We start from the raw sequence: 17,746 nt of genomic DNA, 5'->3' as shown, positions 1-17,746 counted from the left end.
TGAAGCCCATGGGAAAGGTCAAATTCTTGACTTTCTGAGAATGACTAGGAGTCGTGGAGAGACTCTCTCCTAAGGGTCCTGTATGATATGGACTTTGAGCTCTGGGAGCTCCGAGGGGCTTGGGGGTACATCTTGGAGCGATGAGCAACCAAAGGGTGAGTGGTTCAGCCTTCCCCTAGTGGTTTGCTATGTAGGCAGGATGAGTGGTTCATCCTTCTCCTACTGAGACACAGTCATAGGGTGAATGGTTCAACCTTCCCCTAGTGATTTTTTGTGTACAGGGTGAGTGGTTCAGCCTCCCCTAGGATACCCCATGGCAACATGTAGGCAGGATGAGTGGTTCATCCTTCTCTTGTTGAGACAACCTACCCATGCAATCTGGGACTCATGAAAAGTACCTCTCATCTGGCCAATGAGTAGGGAAATGAGGATAGGGACCATAGTAGTACCAATGGACGTATCATGTTACTACCGTACTCCCTAAGCTAGGATGATATTGATCTAGGATCAATTGGAACTAACTTCGGGTCAGTAAGAGTGATATAACTCACTCTCGTTTGGAACTGACTTTGGATCAGTATGAGTGGTATGATACTCTCTTTATTTGGAACTGATTTCGAATCAGTGAGAGTGGTATGATACACTCTCTTTATTTGGAACATATTTCGAATCAGTAAGAGTGGTATGACACACTCTCTTTATTGGAACTAACTTCAGGTCAGTAAGAGTGGTAGGAGACACTCTCTTTTATATGGGACTGACTTCGGGTCAGTAGAGGATGGTATGATACATTCTCGATCACTTCTTCTTCTTCTTCATAGTTCAGTAGAGCGGAGCAGTGCAAGGCACTAATGGCAGAGATAGTATAGTCTGGCAGATGGATTAGAAGATGGAGCTCTCCCTAGTTGAGAGGGAGTGTTAAAATTGGCAACTAGGGCCAAACTCCATGTGGGTCTTCTTATTTAAGGCAGCTAATATTTTTCTTGGATTCCTCTCGTCGAGAGGTGTAGGATTGATCTAAAGATCATCCGATTCCGACAAGTAGTCATGGAGATATGAATTTATTTGTGTTATGCGACAATTCGTCAAGGTCGGCCAGCAACCAAACTGCCCCCATCTATCCTCAACATTTTACTATAAAAAGAGGTGGCTTGCAAGTCATTTGAGACACACCTCTTGTGATCTCTTCCTCTCCACTTGTCTTTGGGTTTTGGTGAGAGGACAGATCCTAAGAGTATACGCTACCCTAGACCTAGATGCTGTCATGGAAAAGAAGGATCTACACAACCCTAAAGAAGATGCCCAACACAGTTATGAAGATAAGTTTCTAACACTGTCCCTATATGCCCTAACGTTGCCCTAAACGCAGTCATGGTGAAGAGACCTTAACGTTGTCCATAAGAGATCTATACATTGCCTTATCTAGGCCCTTAAGGAGATCCCTAATACGTTGTTCTAGGCTGCATTTTGAGGAGGGTTTTCATGTGCCCTAACCACTGTGAGTACAAGCCCTATCCATAGTCCTATTGGGAGGGCTATAGTCTTAACCCAGCCGCAGATAATGAAAAGAGTTGGCCGCAGTCCTAGGGGATCTCTAGCTGTCAAAGGGAGTAACCATACACTACCTAAAAGGTTCCTCCATCCACAGTCTAAACACTCAATCTAATCCGCAGTTCCAAAGAGGCATCTATCTGCCCTAGCCGCAGTGAAAGGTGAAGGTTACAGCCACAGAAATAAGGGTCTCTAACAACTGTCATTTTTGCTTCAAACCGCAGTCAAAGCAGGGCCAATACTGCCCTAGTCTCAGCCCTCAAGGAGGTCATCTTGGCTGCAGTTGGAGAGGACTCTTTCAGCCACAAATGATGAAGTTAAAGAGGTCCATATCTCTATAAGGAAGGAACCCTTAGACGCTGTAAGGAAAGGTGACTCTACAGTAATAAGGCTGATTGGAAGACTTTGTTGTTCAAGGGTAAAGATAATTGGGTATTGTATGTCAACCTTACTTGTTGTTGGGCTAGGCAACAGGCCATAGCTAGCAGCATAGATTGTGTTAAGGGTTGCACAAGTCAGTCTTGAACCTCAACTTGGATCATGACTGTATAAGGACTGAAGTTTGATGTGACTGCTTGTACTGACAGTATGTTTAGATGCAACATACTTGGATGGATGCAACATGGATAATGAATGCATTGACTGTTGGGGGCAACATGGTGCAGCACAATGGATGCAACATGATGTATTGCAACAGCTTGATGATGATGTGTGCAACAGCATGATGTGAGTAGTGTAACAGCTAGAATGTATTACAGCATGATGTATTGCAGTAAGCATAGTGCAATGAAGGGTACAGCACAGTGCAGCATGAAGGATGCAGCATAATGATGATGAAGAGCAGCATGATGGGTACAACATGATGATGAGGTACAGCTCAGTGATGAGAGCAACTCAATGATTGGGTGCAGCACAGTGACGAGTGAAGCATGATGATGAGGTGCAGCACAGTGATGGGTGCAGCATGGTGATGGAGTCACCTTGAAGGATCAGCTGAAGTTCTATGCCTTCACTTTAGTTCAGATCAGCTACCTCATGTGTTATCCTCATAGAGAAGATCTCTTCTCTTATTTGGATGAGTCAAAATGTTGACTTCTAATGTATATGTACTCTCTCTCTCTCTCTTTGCTGAAATATTGAAGAACATAAGAAGAATTGATCAAGGGTTTCCCCACATTGGGGTTTGTCCATGGCTGGCGCCACATCTTGTGTCCTCTTGTCTTGGCTTGTCTTCTACGATTTATGTTTATGTTCTATCTACATTTTACTATCATGCTAAATGTGATTGCTAATCTGGAATTGATATTGAGCTAATGTGAAAAATTGAAGTAAATTGCTCTCAACATAGAACATACCTAAAATTAACAATATCTTTCTATGAAATCTTGGTGTGATCCACAACTATCCTCGCATGGTCTACAACTTCTTGCACCAACATGATTGTCCTTGCATGGTTCATGACTATCCTTGCATGCGCTGAAAACTCCACTTCCTTGCTTGAACATAAAGATTCAAATTCCACTTGGCAGTTGACTATCCTTTGCAGTCTCCCTCTAACTAAACCCAAACTCCCTCTGAGTCTACACAACCTCCCTGCAGCTAAACTTGTGTCCTTTCAAGGTCATTCTTGAGCTGCAATTAAACACTAGGCCTAGTCCACTCTAGACCACCACAACTCAACTTTGCAAGCCTCATCCTCATTGGTCAAACACCTCATGTGCACATGGCTCAACTGTTGGATGTGCAGCTCTGCAATCCAATGAAGATACTAACTCGCAATCAACCTACCATCCACACGGAGCTACCTCGTCCATGCCAAAGCACTCCTTGCTAAGGCACCTGAACTATCTCAACTTACTTTGACAAGTCAATGAAAGTCCTTCATCAGCAACCAACCACACAACACACTAGTGTGCACCAAGTTCTCCACCAATCCACCAAAACTCCCATCCTCCCTCGTCACCAAATTGTTGGAATCGCAATGGTTTTTAAACTAAAACCCGCAGGTGTTAGTAAACAAACGCATTGCCATAGTTAATGGATCCACGAGAGGCGGTTAAGAACATGTCACAAAACACATGGGAAGCGTTGGTTTATTCAATCTCCAACAATCTCCCACCAGTGCAAGCCGAGTGTGATTCGAACTCATGACTTTTGGCTCTGATTCCACTTGTTGAAATCACGATTTTCGTTACACCAAAACCTGCAGGTGTTAGTAAACAAACGCGTCGCCAAAGTTAATGGATCCACGAGCGGCGGTTAAGCACATGTCACGAAACACACGGGGAGCGCTAGTTTATCCAATATCCAACAACAAACTAGTCAAGACTACATATCCGTGTATTATGTTGAACCTCCTGCTCCATGTCTAGGTAAGCCACAACACTATTGCTTCCTGCAACAATTTCACAACTCCCTCCTAAAGTTGACACTTGTGCACACTCTGATCTCGCTACCCTTCAAAATAGCTTTGATACCATGTTGAAATTTATCATGCATCCTAGGTCTGGTCTATGACTAGACTAGCACATAATCACAATATTAATGCTCAACAATGAACAATGTTGCACAACGGAATATAACAGCACACAAATCAACAACAATACACAAGTTTTATGGCCCAAAACATGTTTCTCATTAGTCCATCAATAAGAAAACCAAAAACCCTTACACAATTCTATAGTACACAGTCTCTCGTTTGACTAAAACCCTAGGGTTGAGGCCTAATCCATCAAGTCCCCATCTTCCCAAATATGAATACAAACAACCAACAAGAACTAAACTCACCTGGGCTTGCTCCTTTTAGCCCAGAGTACACGTATTAGTCTTATTATCTACCAGCAAATTGCTCCTTTAGCCCATTGATCCCTCCTTTGGCTACCTTTATAAGCTCCTTTGGCTCATTATATTTCCCTTCCACAAGCCTGCAACTTTACCCTTGACCTTCGATTGTCTTTCTTTCTTCAACCCTCCTAGTTGTAGCCCTCAGCAACCCTCACCCTCTGTCTGATTAGACCCTAGCCAACCTTGACTAAGCCACAGCCACCTCTAATTTACCCATGATTGGCCTTCAGCCTAGTCCTAAGGGTCTCGGTCCTGTTGTAGCAACTTCTGATCAATCTCGACCTATCCTCCTTCAATTTTGGGGCTCTCAACCTCCACTACAGAACCCTCTTTGCCACAAATCTAAGGCTCAGACTGCTTCCTGAGCCCAAGCAGACCTTGTAGCTTCAACGGCCCACCTTTAGGAGGCCCTGTAACACTTTGGCTTCCACTACTACATCTGTGGTTCACTTTAGGAAATCTCTTTAACTCCTCAGCCTGTCCAGTTCCCAATTTCTAAGGCTTCTTGACCCTCAACCTGCTCACTTAAGGTCACTATCTAGCCTCGTCCAATCTGTCCAAAACTCTCCAAACCTTAATATCCCTACAAAGAGCTCTCTCTTGTTGCAGCCAGGTTATCCTTGTCCTAAGCTACCCTGAGTAGGCCTCGACCTACTTCCCTTTCCACGACTTGTTGCCCAAGCAACCCTAACAGAACTCAGATGCTCTAGATTAGGCTGTAGCCAACCTGCTCCACCTCATCCTTCAAGAATTATCCTCCAAAAGACCTCAAACAGACTTCGGCCTCTTGCTAGACGATTTCTCATCCTTCTTGAGCAGAACTCGGCCTCTTCTAGGGCTCACTCTCACTCCACACATGTAGTCCTTCACATTGTGTGATTAAGCCTCTCCTTTGGCCTATATTTATAGCTCTCCCAAAGGTGCCTTGCCCTCTTTATCAATAAAGAGTTTCCTCAACATCTAATTAGAATATAATAATAGTTTCCTTGGGTTCCAAACCACAGCTTTGTGTCCAAAACCCCAAACTTGGGTACTTTTCCCAACAAAGTCACTTTTTGTGTTTTATCCACTTGGAAATACCTTCTGAGCTACCCAAATTTCAACAGTTCCCTCCAAAACTACCTCAAAAACTACCACCATGGATCCCAAACTCTCCCCGCTTATGTGAGATCTAACCAAGCAATTAGAGTTGAAATCGATTACTAAGGACCAGTTTAGTTCATGAACCTATACAAATTGACCCTTTGGTCTAGTTAGAAGGCTGGAACAATATTGCGCCCAATCCAACCAATCGGTTTAACCAGTTCCAATTCAGACCAAGTTGGTTTTGAAAACTATGGTTTCTCTAGCACAACCATAATTTCTCTCAAGCACACTTATGCCAGTTTATCTTTACTTTAATGTAGAATTTAGGTTTTTCAATTAGTTCCATTCAATCATTTCTCTCTCTAGTGACTGTCAACAAGATATCAAAGTGGGTGTGAACCTCCCTTACCCAATTACATAGCCTTGGATGACTAGGGGTTCAAATCATCATTTTATTGCAAATTTTCAGCAACAGATCCAAGGCTATTCAACTAGTGGCATCACTAATCTTCCCATGGTGAAATCAAGGTTTGAAATCATCTTTTTACTAGTAGTTTTCAGTAGTTGATCCCCAGCTATCTTGCTAGTGGCATTATTCATTGTCATTGAAGAACTATGGTTTCAAAGCATCTTTTTACTGCAAATTTCCAACAATTCATCTAAATACTTTTGGCTAGTGACATTGCCTAAGGGCCACAAAGCTATGTTTTTCGAATCATCTCTCCTTTTTTAGGGTTCCTTAAGGTATTAACCCTGCTTCAAAGACTCGCTTTAGCAGCTAGTCTAATGATTTGTGGCTACTAGCATCACTTGGGGTTTCATTTCCATTACAAAACTAGGGTTTTTGGATCCTATATTTTTCTAAAGTTTCCTCGAGTTTAAGCCCTCTTGCAAGGTTAGTACCTCTTTTATAGGGTTTCCTCAAGTTTTTCCTAGGGTTTAAACCTTTCCTCAAAACCAAGACACTAGAATTTTTTTCAAAAGAAGATGGGAATTCTCTTTCTCTTGGGTATAGAATGGCAAAAATTATCTTGAGGCTTCTATCTTGATGTTGAACCTAGACTCACAATGGATAATTGCTCAATTAAATGGGGCCAACTATGATATTTGGGCATATCAAATAACTAATTTTTTTAGAGCAAGGGTTGTAGATGTACCTAGAGAAAACCCTTCATATCATTGTTCAAGATATGTCTCCATCAATTTCACATCTTAGCATTTTTAGATCAAAACACAAACCAATATTCCAACATATTGTATACATCTATAGATGCTTTCTTTGATGAAGTTTCTATCCACAATTTGTTGGGGTCTATTCCACTTATTCTTACATAAGTATTCCACTTATTCTTACATATGATTCACCTACGGATTATTCTCAACATGTTTCAATGGATCTATATATTTATGATGTTGGTCCGTCCTAGATGCACTATATTCAACAACTCTATTCTCAAAGACAACCTATGTCAATCTTTGTACCTTCGACAAATCAACATGTTTTAGTGGGTCTTTCTCTTTCATGTTATGATGTTACTCCTACAATGACTAGGTAGACAAAGATGTTAAATACAAAGGTGTAATCTTCATTTTCAACTAAGGTTGACTTTTATTACACCAAGTATTTATAAACATACTCCCATTTTTAGCCAAGGCCAACTGGCAACCATATATTGAGTTGGGTATCAATCAACTTACTCTAATAAACCCACTCACTTGTATAGATTTAGGTATCCATAAACCCCCTCCCATCTATATCTTTAGAGCGACATTCATAAACCCACTTTCATTTGCATTTCTATTGTGACCAGCCCTATATTGAGTTGGGTATCCACAAACCCACTCTCATTTGCATTTCAACCATGGCTGACACTGCATTGAGATGGGTATCAATAAGCCACTCTCATTTGTATTTCAACATTTTTCTCCATGGCCCTCTATTCAACTTAAAAAGGGAATCTTGAGAATGGTGTAAGCTTCACTTTCAACCTTATTCAACATCATATTGTAATCATTATAGTATGTATTTCTACAAGTGGCTAAGGCCAACCTAGACAACATTCATGTATCGTATTTATAGCTTTCATTAAGGAAAATTTAGTTAATGTGGACCCATCAACCCTCTTAGAAAAAACATCCTACTCTTGACTTGTGTATATATATACACTAGTCTAGTCTATAATTCATTATCTTGTGATCATTCATTCATTCCTTAAACAAGTGATTTAGCCTTCAAGCACCATAAAGTGTTGCGCTCTATTGTTAAAGGGATGTTCTTCTTCCTAGAGCACTTGCTCTTGGTTATGCTTCTGTATCACACTTGTGCTTTCTCTCTCTAGCACACTTATGCTGCTTTATCTTTACTTTAATGCAGAATTAAGGTTTGCTGGATGGTTCTATTCTAACCTTGCTCTCTCTTGTGAATCTCTACAATTTTGGAGGAAGGGAGCCATATATTTTACCTTACACCCTCTAGGTCTTGCCTCTCGTTCTGTTGCTTTCTTTGTTTTTTGGGTTTTTTGGTAAGTTGGTAACATAATTGTTTACACAAGTTTGACGTAAAGTCCCTTTTCATAAATGAAGTTATGTTTCTCTTAATTGCCCAATTTTCTTGTTAGAGGTCAGATTCATATTTGATTCATTCTAACAGCCCCTTAAATGCCTCATAGGCTCATACCATTCTGATACTTGGATTTTAACCCACTGGAACCCACAAGCAGCAGTTTTACAGGTATTAGGTCGATTTGCTAAAGAATATCCGAAAGAACAAACAAAGCCATACTATTTGGTGGTGAAAGTTTAATGATTACAAGAATCAAGATTGTAGCTGAGAAAATAAAGCAATAAAACAAACTGAAAAGCAAGGATGTTGACCATTGATGCAGATTTGTTCTGCCATCTCCTATTAGAGGCAGTGTGGGGATTTCCAATGTCAACAGCCATGAAAAGCAACAACTAAAACAGAAACTTTCTGACTAATGTTGAGAGTGGAAAATCACAGTTTCTCTCGAAGAGAGAAACGACATACGCTTGTTCCAGTCAATCACAAGTAACTAGCAATGAAGTATTCAAAACTTCCTAGTCCTCCCTGTCACATGCAATGATCTTGTATCAATGTTTTTGAAAGAAGAAATGACGAGGAATCTCATGGATGCCCACAAAAGACCACAACCAGTAGATCGGACTGGCTTACATATAAATATTGAAAAGAACAGTGAGGGAGCATGTCAGAAGACTCAAAAAGTAGAAAATTGACAAGGTCACAATACAACAGACAACTAGCATAGATCCTTTTATTTTCAATTGAGGGCACCGAGAGAAGCAACAATAAGGATAAGATGAGTAATCATAAGGTAATAGTCATAAACTGAAATGAAAGAAAGTTGAGGTTGAGTAATCATAGGGTAATAGTCATAAACTGAAGTGAAAGAAAAGTTGAGGTCCATAATGTAAAAGTGAATACAAAGCCAACCATATTAAAATTTACTAATAAAAACCCATTTTAACCCCATTTTTAAGCATTAAAACCCACTGAGGATGGGATGTGGATGAGATATGTAATCATAAAATAAAAGTGATAAACTAAAATAATATAAAAGTGAAAAGAAAAAAAACAACCATAATGATAAACAATAAAACCAGAGTAGATCCTTCTTAACCCTAAGTTTACACATCAAAATACTTAATAGATCTGATAGATGGATCCTTTTGTTAGAGTTACAAACATACACAAATGAACATCTCCCAGCGCAAATATAGATTGGCTACCAGAAAATTACACCTGGAGTGAGTACTTAGAGTAATTAGCTTGAGGATTGATTTAAGATGCCCTACAAGGAGACTCCTCAATATCACCCTGGAGTAGTACAAACGGGTGATCTGTTGGGGCTGATGGAATGATACTCATACATACATTCAACATGCATAATGCAATCTTTTGTAAAGATTCTGAAGCTACTGAATGCAACCCTGTCATGGTTTGTTTTACGATCTCGATCCAAAAGCAACAAAGGTTTTTTTGTGTCAACCGTCACTTACGCGGAAAATTGATAAGTTAAACAGAAAGTATTACAATAAGCTGTTTCAAAATATCCCAGTAAGACAAAAGCCCAGAAATCCAGCATACAAATAGGTAAAAAAAGCAGTTACTATATCATACAGTTAGAGAAACATATTCTAGGTGGGAGTATTTCATCGATAGTTCAATATTCATTTGTTTATATATATATATATATATATGGTCGGAAAATTCTAATAGTATAAACCTTTCGATAATAGTTTTAAAAAATCAGTACATCCTAATACTCGGGGCAGAGTCTCCATTTGTGTGCTTCTAATATGACTAGTTTATATGCCATGAGTACTTTTTGACAGGTGGAAAATGCAGTGCAGGAGGAGGCAACTGAGAAGCAGACTTAAGAAAATGAGGCATTGTGATTACCAGAAGCGAAACCCCGGGAGTAAGAGAAAGGAAATCTGAAAGGCGGCCGAGAATCGACGCAGGTGCTTCTCATCCTGAGAAGAGATGCAGCAGCTCGTGAAGCCCGCCATGCCACCCTCGATGCCATGATCTCGCCTGATCTTCACCTCAAACCCTTCCCTTCCCCTGCGAATAATAATGACACTAACTCAGCTTCGCTGATCGGTAATATTTAAGCGATCGGCTCGGTTGCTCGATTGTAATAAATTTATTTTTTATTTATTTTATTTTTCTAAAAATATATTTATTTTGATTTTCTAAATATATACCCAACCTATTGTTGGTATTAGAACGTCAATACTGAAACCACCCACTAACACCCTCACCAACCCCGTTTCACATCAATGTTGTCATGGTCATCGGTGGTTGTCCTCATCTTCCTGCTAAAGCACGCCGCCTTTACAATGACAATTAAAATCACTTTCTTTTTGACTTTTATAATTAAGCTGTGCCTTGTTTTTTTCCGAGAAAATGATGGAAAAAAAAATTATATTTTAATAAAACGGATAGGAATTTTTCTAATTCTAAATTATAGTTGTCAAATTTCAATATTTTAGGTAATTTAGAGATTTTTGATGGTGCTGAATCGATTTTCACCATAAAAAACATAATTCAAACATTGCACTGCAAGATTTTTTGAAATTTTTTTTACCTTAGTTTCTGACCACTTTTGGCCATCTGGACAATATGTTTAATTTTAATATATATTTATTAAGAGTTTGAGTTTTGTTTTCAAGAGTGAAAGTTTACAATTTACACCTAAATTTGAAAACATCCATTTTCTCACTTTGTAATGGTAATAATTTATAGTTTAAGTTTAAAATATCTATGATATAATAAAAGTGGAAATTCAAATAATAATGAGATGTTATATTTATAAATAATAATTAGTATGATTATATAATTTAATTGTTACCAAGATATTAATCTTACAATACATCTTACCTTATTAAGATTTAAAAATTATAAATATTAACCAAAGTTTCATTTTAAATTATCATAATTACTTTAAATTATTATTAATTATAAAAATAATTAATATATGAGTTAAACATATATTTATTTTAAAAAATGTGTAATAAGAAAAACATGATATCTAACATGACATCATACACTCTTTCACATTACATTCTTTACAAATATTAGACTCCCTACTAATAATTGTGTTTAACTCGTTCCTCTTTACTTTTTCATATAACTAGCCATTTATCAAAGAATTCACTCTCTTCACATTTATGGGGATTCTCAAGTGATCATAAATTAGATGAAATGATCTTTTAGATTTCCATTTTATCAAAAAATTATTCAAAAAACTTCTTCTTTTTTCCAACTCACTTTGGATCAATCTACAGGTCAAGAAACATACATGTTAAGTCACTCTCCAAAATTAAACTGGGCTTGGCCCAAGGTCAAGGAACATGCATATTGACTCACTCTTCAAAGCTAATATGGACTTGGACAAAGTAACATGGAAAATCTTTAAAGAGAAGGAAGGCTAGCTCAAAATTTCTTTTTAACCTTTGGGGATAAATAACATGATTTTTATAATTTTTTTAGCTCTTATATTATCATTGTCAAGTAGTATGAAGTATTAGAAGAAGTACACAGTATGAATATATGTCATATTTTTTGGACAACTTATGGGCCTGTCTAGAAGTGTTTATTATGTACCATATGAAGTTAATATATTTTCCCAAAAAAAATAATAGAAGTGTTAGAAGTGTTTATTATGTACCATATGAAGTTAATATATTTTCTCTAAAAAAATAATAGAATTGTTGGAGCTAAACAATTTAATATGTGCTATCTTTGTTTTTTCTATTAGTAAAATTTTTGGAGCATATATAGTTAATTTTATGAAGGTATGAAGTCATGTGAATGTGTTTTGTTTCATATTAAATATAATTTATAGATTTTTTTCCCTTAGAAAAAAATGGAAAAAAAAAAATAGAAAAAAAGTATATAACATAACACATTTTTTGTTATGGTATTTTTTAATTAAATTGAAAAGAAAAAAATAGCATAACTACTTTTCAGATTTTACACCCTCCTAATTATTACTAGAAATATTCCATAAATATCATGTGAAAGTTAAATCCCTACCCTTAAATGAAAATTCTTAAAACTCTATTTCAAAACAAACATTATCAATGTAACAAATGATAATTGTTTTTACTACTAAATTACGATGAGGTTTACCATTAAAAAAAAAAAAACTCAAAATCTTTCTACCAAATTTATCAAAGTTATTAAAAAGGACATATTTTCTACCCAAAAATTGGGCAGAAGGCAAATCTAATAACATAAATTGAGTGTTTTCCTAAAAAAAAATGACATGGTAAAGGATCTTATGTAGTAGTTACTTCAATAATGTTTTTTCTAAAATTATAGATAAAATTAACATAGATTTATTTCAATTTCATTTTTATTAATTGTGGAGAGGGATCAAATCTTTTAAGATGTAAATTTCTTTTTAATAAAAAACTTGAGAAAACCCCAATGGGGGTGAGAACCAAGGGGAGTATAGGAGCAGACAGGCTCAATAACTCCCCACGTGGTGACGGTAGTGATAAAACATGGCAGCAGAAGGGCGTCAGGAAACGGCCTAGTGAACAATCTCAGAGCAACCTATGGTATAATTAGGATGGTGTAGGTCTGGTGGATATGTGGTTTTAACAGTGAAATGAAACAGAGAGATATAGTGGGTGATATCGGGTCCCTCTCTGCGCATGGACCCCTCGAAGTCCTGAGTTGTTCCTTAGGTGTATGGGGGGAGCCCTTATTGTGAAGGATGTGGCTTCTTAATGGAATAATTATTGTTGCAGCTGGATGTATCGTGTGGGATCCTGGTTCGTTTCTCTCTGGACGCCATTGCACAAAGGACCCCCAACGACAAGCAAACCACACAATATTTGCAGGCCTTAGTTGGGAGGTAAGTTCTTTTGCTAACAGTATGAGTGAGTCTCTTAGCTTAATTACCTTTCAAGAACATCTTTGCACTTTGTCTCCACCCAAAGAACTGGTAAGGAATTTTTTCTGTGTGAGGGTTGGGCTTACCTGTAGGTTGGGTGAATGGAAATGGTGTGGAGGGATTAAAGGTGTTAGTGAAGTCTAGTATCTTTTAGTTCTGGTTCGGTTGCTTGTGGAGAAAAATTATTATTTTGTTTTTCACTGCTAATAGACCAGTTTGTAAGACTAGAGATCAGTGGCCCCTGTCTCCTTGTGGCAGTTACTGGCTGGTGTCCTGCGCCTGGCTTGCCTGGGCTCTAGTTGATAGAATTCAGGAGCATACTTTTGTTGTCCGTATGTTGGACAAGCCTTGATGGTCTCAGTGCCTATCTAAGGCAAACTTCAGTTAAAGTGCTCCTTCTCTTTCGGCCAAGCAACAGTCATTAGCGACAAACCCATGTTGAGACAGGGAGGACACCCTTGTCGTGGGGGTGGCTAAAGGGGCAGGTGAGAGAGACGCCTGAAGGAACAGTCGGTGGAGGAAGGAGAAATAAACCTGGGCCAAGGAGGTTCATCGGGACATGTTGATTTTCCACCCCCATTTGACTCCATTGAAGCCCGAATTCGAGTAGTCCAGGTATCAGTGGACCAGCTTTCCTAGAATCATCAAACCGGTCCAATGAAATTATTAGTTTCTTCACTAAAATTTTGCACAATCATCTTGGATTGTCAAGCTTCATTACGCCGCAACCAACAAAGATTACAGGACTGGATGGATGGTTTCGAAGGGCAGACAACCCGTGTGGAATCTCATATCCATGATGTCTTTCATTGCCCACCAGATGGTGGGAATGCTAATAGTGTTGCTCGCACCCCAGACGAAGATAATTTGTAATGAAAAAAGTGGGATTTTTTTTTTTCGTTTTTTGCTAAATTTTGTACATGTTAGGCTCTTTACATGAAATCCTCTAGTTTTGTTGACATATTATTAGTGATTTTATGTATATATTTAATGGCCAACAAATTCGATTGAAATGAGGCTTTATGTCCATGGAAACAACTCTTCTCACGTTGTAATATCATTTTGAATTAATAAAAAAAAAATCGACTTACAAAAAAAATAGAAATAAAAATACAAAACTTATAATGGTTAACAACCATTATGATATATATAACATTGATAATTTATATATAGAGTTTAAAAATAATAGAGTTTAAAAATAAAAAATAAAGTTTATTGTAAATATTAAATTTTTATAATTAACTTTAGATATGAAATTTTGAAACGTGATGGTTATGAATTTGAATTATTACTATTTTAAATTTATATGATAGAATGAATTTATATATATATATATATATATATAATTTAAGCATAAAGTTAAATATTATCGCTGTGAAAATTATTCATAATTATTTAAATAATTTCTTTTATAAAGTGAAAGTGAAATTTCCAAGATATATTGATATAATGAGACACCATGAGCTCCAATAGTGGATAATTAAGCTATAATTTTTTTTATGCATGAAAGTGTGTTGGCTCAATGAGCTTCAAATTATAATTTTTTTTAATATGATATGTATATTATAATTTTTCCTTTGGAAAAATTGTTTGTAATTTTATTAATAAAAACAAAACAATAATATAAAAATTGAATTAGACTGATTTTATTATTATTATCATTATTATTAATTTTTTATTTTTTTTAATATATATAAAGAAAAAAAATATACTTAAAGTAAGTTTAATTTTAGATTAGGGTAGGGTATATACTTTATGCAAGTTGTTATTTGTGAATATTTTTCCTATGTGGTTCACGGAGTGACTCTTATGTTCAAAGAATATTTGTACCAAGCATATCCACTTAAAGGGATCACTTCTTCACCAAAGATATTTGTATCAAGCTCAATCACAAAGCCTAACCTTGAGAATGTTGAAAGAATTGAACCCATAATCTTTCAATAGCAAAAATACTACTCAACCTCCACTTGTTATTCATGAATATTAATATAATAATAAAGAATAATTTCATATCATTATTTACATAAAAATTTCCAATTTTAATGTAATATTATAAATAAAATTTATTTTTTAATATATTAAAAAAAATATTTAAATATTTACTTTTGTATTAATATATAAGTTTTTTAAATGTAAAATTATGAAAAAATTATATCCTTTAAATATTTAATCTAAATTAATAGTAAAATGGAAAATAAACCATTTGGTTATTTAAAAAGAGAGCATCCAATAAAATGCATTGATATAGTTTGTTTTTGAAAATTTAAATATTTTTTTTATTTTTTAGTGAAATATAATTAATTTTTATTAATTTTATAATAAAATGATATTTAATTAAAAAAAAAAAAAAAAAACATTTTTATTAAATTTATTAATTTCAAAATAATAAATATAAATAAAATATTGAAATAATTATTTATAATTATAAAGAATATTTGAATTGGTATTTATGTTCTTAAATCTTATGGAGAATGAATTCCATCCTTGTGACATGCGTTGTTTGTGGTTTATATTTGTAATATATAAGTAAAGAATGTTCAATGTTATTTATTAAATTTGAAAAAAAAAAGATGAAGTCAATATTTGATTTATGGGTGCTTTGTTTAAAACAAAATTATCTTTTTAATGGGAAATAATATAATTATTTAATTTATAATAGTGTGAAAATTAAAATTAATTATATAGATATATATATTATTTATTTATTACTTTTAATTTTATTTATTATAATAACCCTTCCTTAAATTGTGCCTATGTACCATTGTTTAAATACACCTTACCTACTTTTATTAGAATCGTAATTTTATATATATATGTGCAAAGATATTATACATGATATGCCTTAAAATAAAACTTGTATTCTAAGGGTTTAGTTGTAGCGCACATTCTTCACACCAACTTTGAGGGTCCAGCAAGTAAAGAAACTTGTATTTTAAGATTTAGGTGTAGTGCACACTCTTCACACCAACTTTTAAGGTCTAACTTATTATATGTCTTAGTGGCATGCATATTCGTGATAGGCCCACTCAGCTTTTACCTTGTCTTGAGGGTGTTGAGGTGTTGGTGTACGTGTGAAAAGTTTTATTCCATTTTATTAGTCCGTGAGGAAGGGAATATTGGAATAGATTACCTTACAGTGTTTAAATCTTTTTAATTATTGAATGTTTATTTTAGTGATGTCTTTATAAATTTGAAATTTTATTTTAAATATTATTATTAATTATAATTATGTTTTAATGTAAAGATTAAGAATATTAAAGGTATAAGATATTTAATCTTTTTATTATGGTTGGGGATTGAAGATAATTTTAAGTGATATGATATTGAATTTTAATCATAATAGTGGTTAAATATTATTGTTAAAATTAAAATATTTTTTGCAGGGGAGAAAAATTTCCAAAGTAGCACGATTTGCAGAGTAGTAATGGCTAGGGTTTGATATATATGGCTACCAAAGGGGGAGGGAGTGGGGCTCCTTCCTATTGGAATGTGGTCATGGACAAAGGGAAGGGGATCAAGATGGGCTTCAAGCGCATGCATTTGGTATGTCAGAGAATGTCCATGGATCAGCAAAACTAGTGGTAAAGGATAGAGAACAAATGAAGACAGGGGCCCAACAGGGAAACAAACAGACCAACAACAACAAAAGTCAAAAGGGTCCACAGGGTCGTGTAAGCCAAAAACAATAGTAATCCCAGCAACATTGATCATCGATCCCGAGACCCAAGCCTTCAAGGAATGAATGAGTTCACATGTTGTCATATGCAAATCCATGGGTCTCTGGCCCACAGAAAAAGCTTTGTGTGATTGAATCAAACATCATTGGAAACTAAGGGGGTAAATCGAAATACACCTGGGGTCAAAAGGCTTCTTCACGGTGGTATTTGCCAATATGGAAGACTGAGATAGAATTTTTAATTGTGGTCCTTGTTTTTGTTGAGATTGCAACAAGATGATGGAGCTTAGTGAAAAGAGTCACCTTCACTGAGTGGCCCGCAGGCTATTTTTGGCGCAAGTCTATTTTTAGACATATGGATCATGTCTATGGATTGCAGGTTGTTGTTTATGGATGATTGGTCAAGTTGGGAAAAATAGATGGACTTCTATTTTTTATCAAAGTGTGAGTGATCAAAGTCTATTTTTAGACTGGCTGTCAAAAATAGAAAAGTCAAATATTATTGTCTCATAATAATATTTGGACTATAAACTTGATCTTATTCTCTTGGAGCACTTCAGTTTGAGCTACATAGGTGGCACATGCAGCTGTCAGAAGGAAATACGCTTTTCTTATGAGTCAGTTGAGTTGTTGCATGCATGACTTCAGTTAGAACTCAATCAGTTGAGTTTGGTGGAGTTGATTGTGGAGTTGATGGAGTTGTGTTCAGTTTGACTTGGTTAAACTAGTTGTAATTAGTCTAACTGCAAATAGACTAATGATGAGTTGTTAAACTAATTATTAACTCATGATGCAACTAATGAATACATCAGTTAACTCAGTTGCATGTCAGTGCATGTTCAGTTCAACAGGGACAGGTGGTAGAGAATCAGATTGCTATCAGTTGTGACTATAGTTGTGCACCAGATCTTGCACAATCAAGGGATTGAGTATGCCAATGAGTTTGCTCATGTATTTGCCCAGTATTGTAGCCTTTGCTCACGTCCAACAAAGTGTGAGTGATTATTTTGAGGTGAAATACGAGTTTGGTAAGCCATTCTCATCAGTTCTTGAGCAGGTATTGAGCAGTGGAGGCAGGCAAGCAGTGGAATAGATTTGGAGATCAGATCTGAGCTGTATTGTGTGTAACAGGTGGAGC

General features: G+C 36.0%; 1 protein-coding gene across 2 annotated transcripts in view; it reads right to left on the bottom strand.

Annotated features, from left to right (window-relative positions):
• LOC149238393 (glycine cleavage system H protein 2, mitochondrial-like) overlaps positions 1–10,126 on the bottom strand; it is a 46,288-nt gene extending 36,162 nt beyond the window's left edge. The window contains exon 1 of one of the 2 annotated variants that reach the window (XR_016246375.1): positions 9,923–10,126. Coding sequence is in view for 1 of the 2 variants with exons in the window: in XM_089373018.1 (XP_089229144.1) it covers positions 9,923–10,049 (127 nt within the window). In the remaining variant the exon portion in view is untranslated. The remainder of the gene's footprint in view (positions 1–9,922) is intronic. The other variant, XM_089373018.1, reaches the window with a different exon arrangement.
• Between the last annotated feature and the right edge of the window lie 7,620 nt (positions 10,127–17,746).

The sequence above is a fragment of the Pinus tabuliformis genome, chromosome 8, assembly GCF_031772625.1.
Source record: "Pinus tabuliformis cultivar Carrire ecotype Pingquan chromosome 8, CPIR1, whole genome shotgun sequence".
Taxonomy (NCBI): Eukaryota; Viridiplantae; Streptophyta; class Pinopsida; order Pinales; family Pinaceae; genus Pinus; species Pinus tabuliformis.
This window is presented reverse-complemented; position numbering and strand designations above follow the sequence as displayed.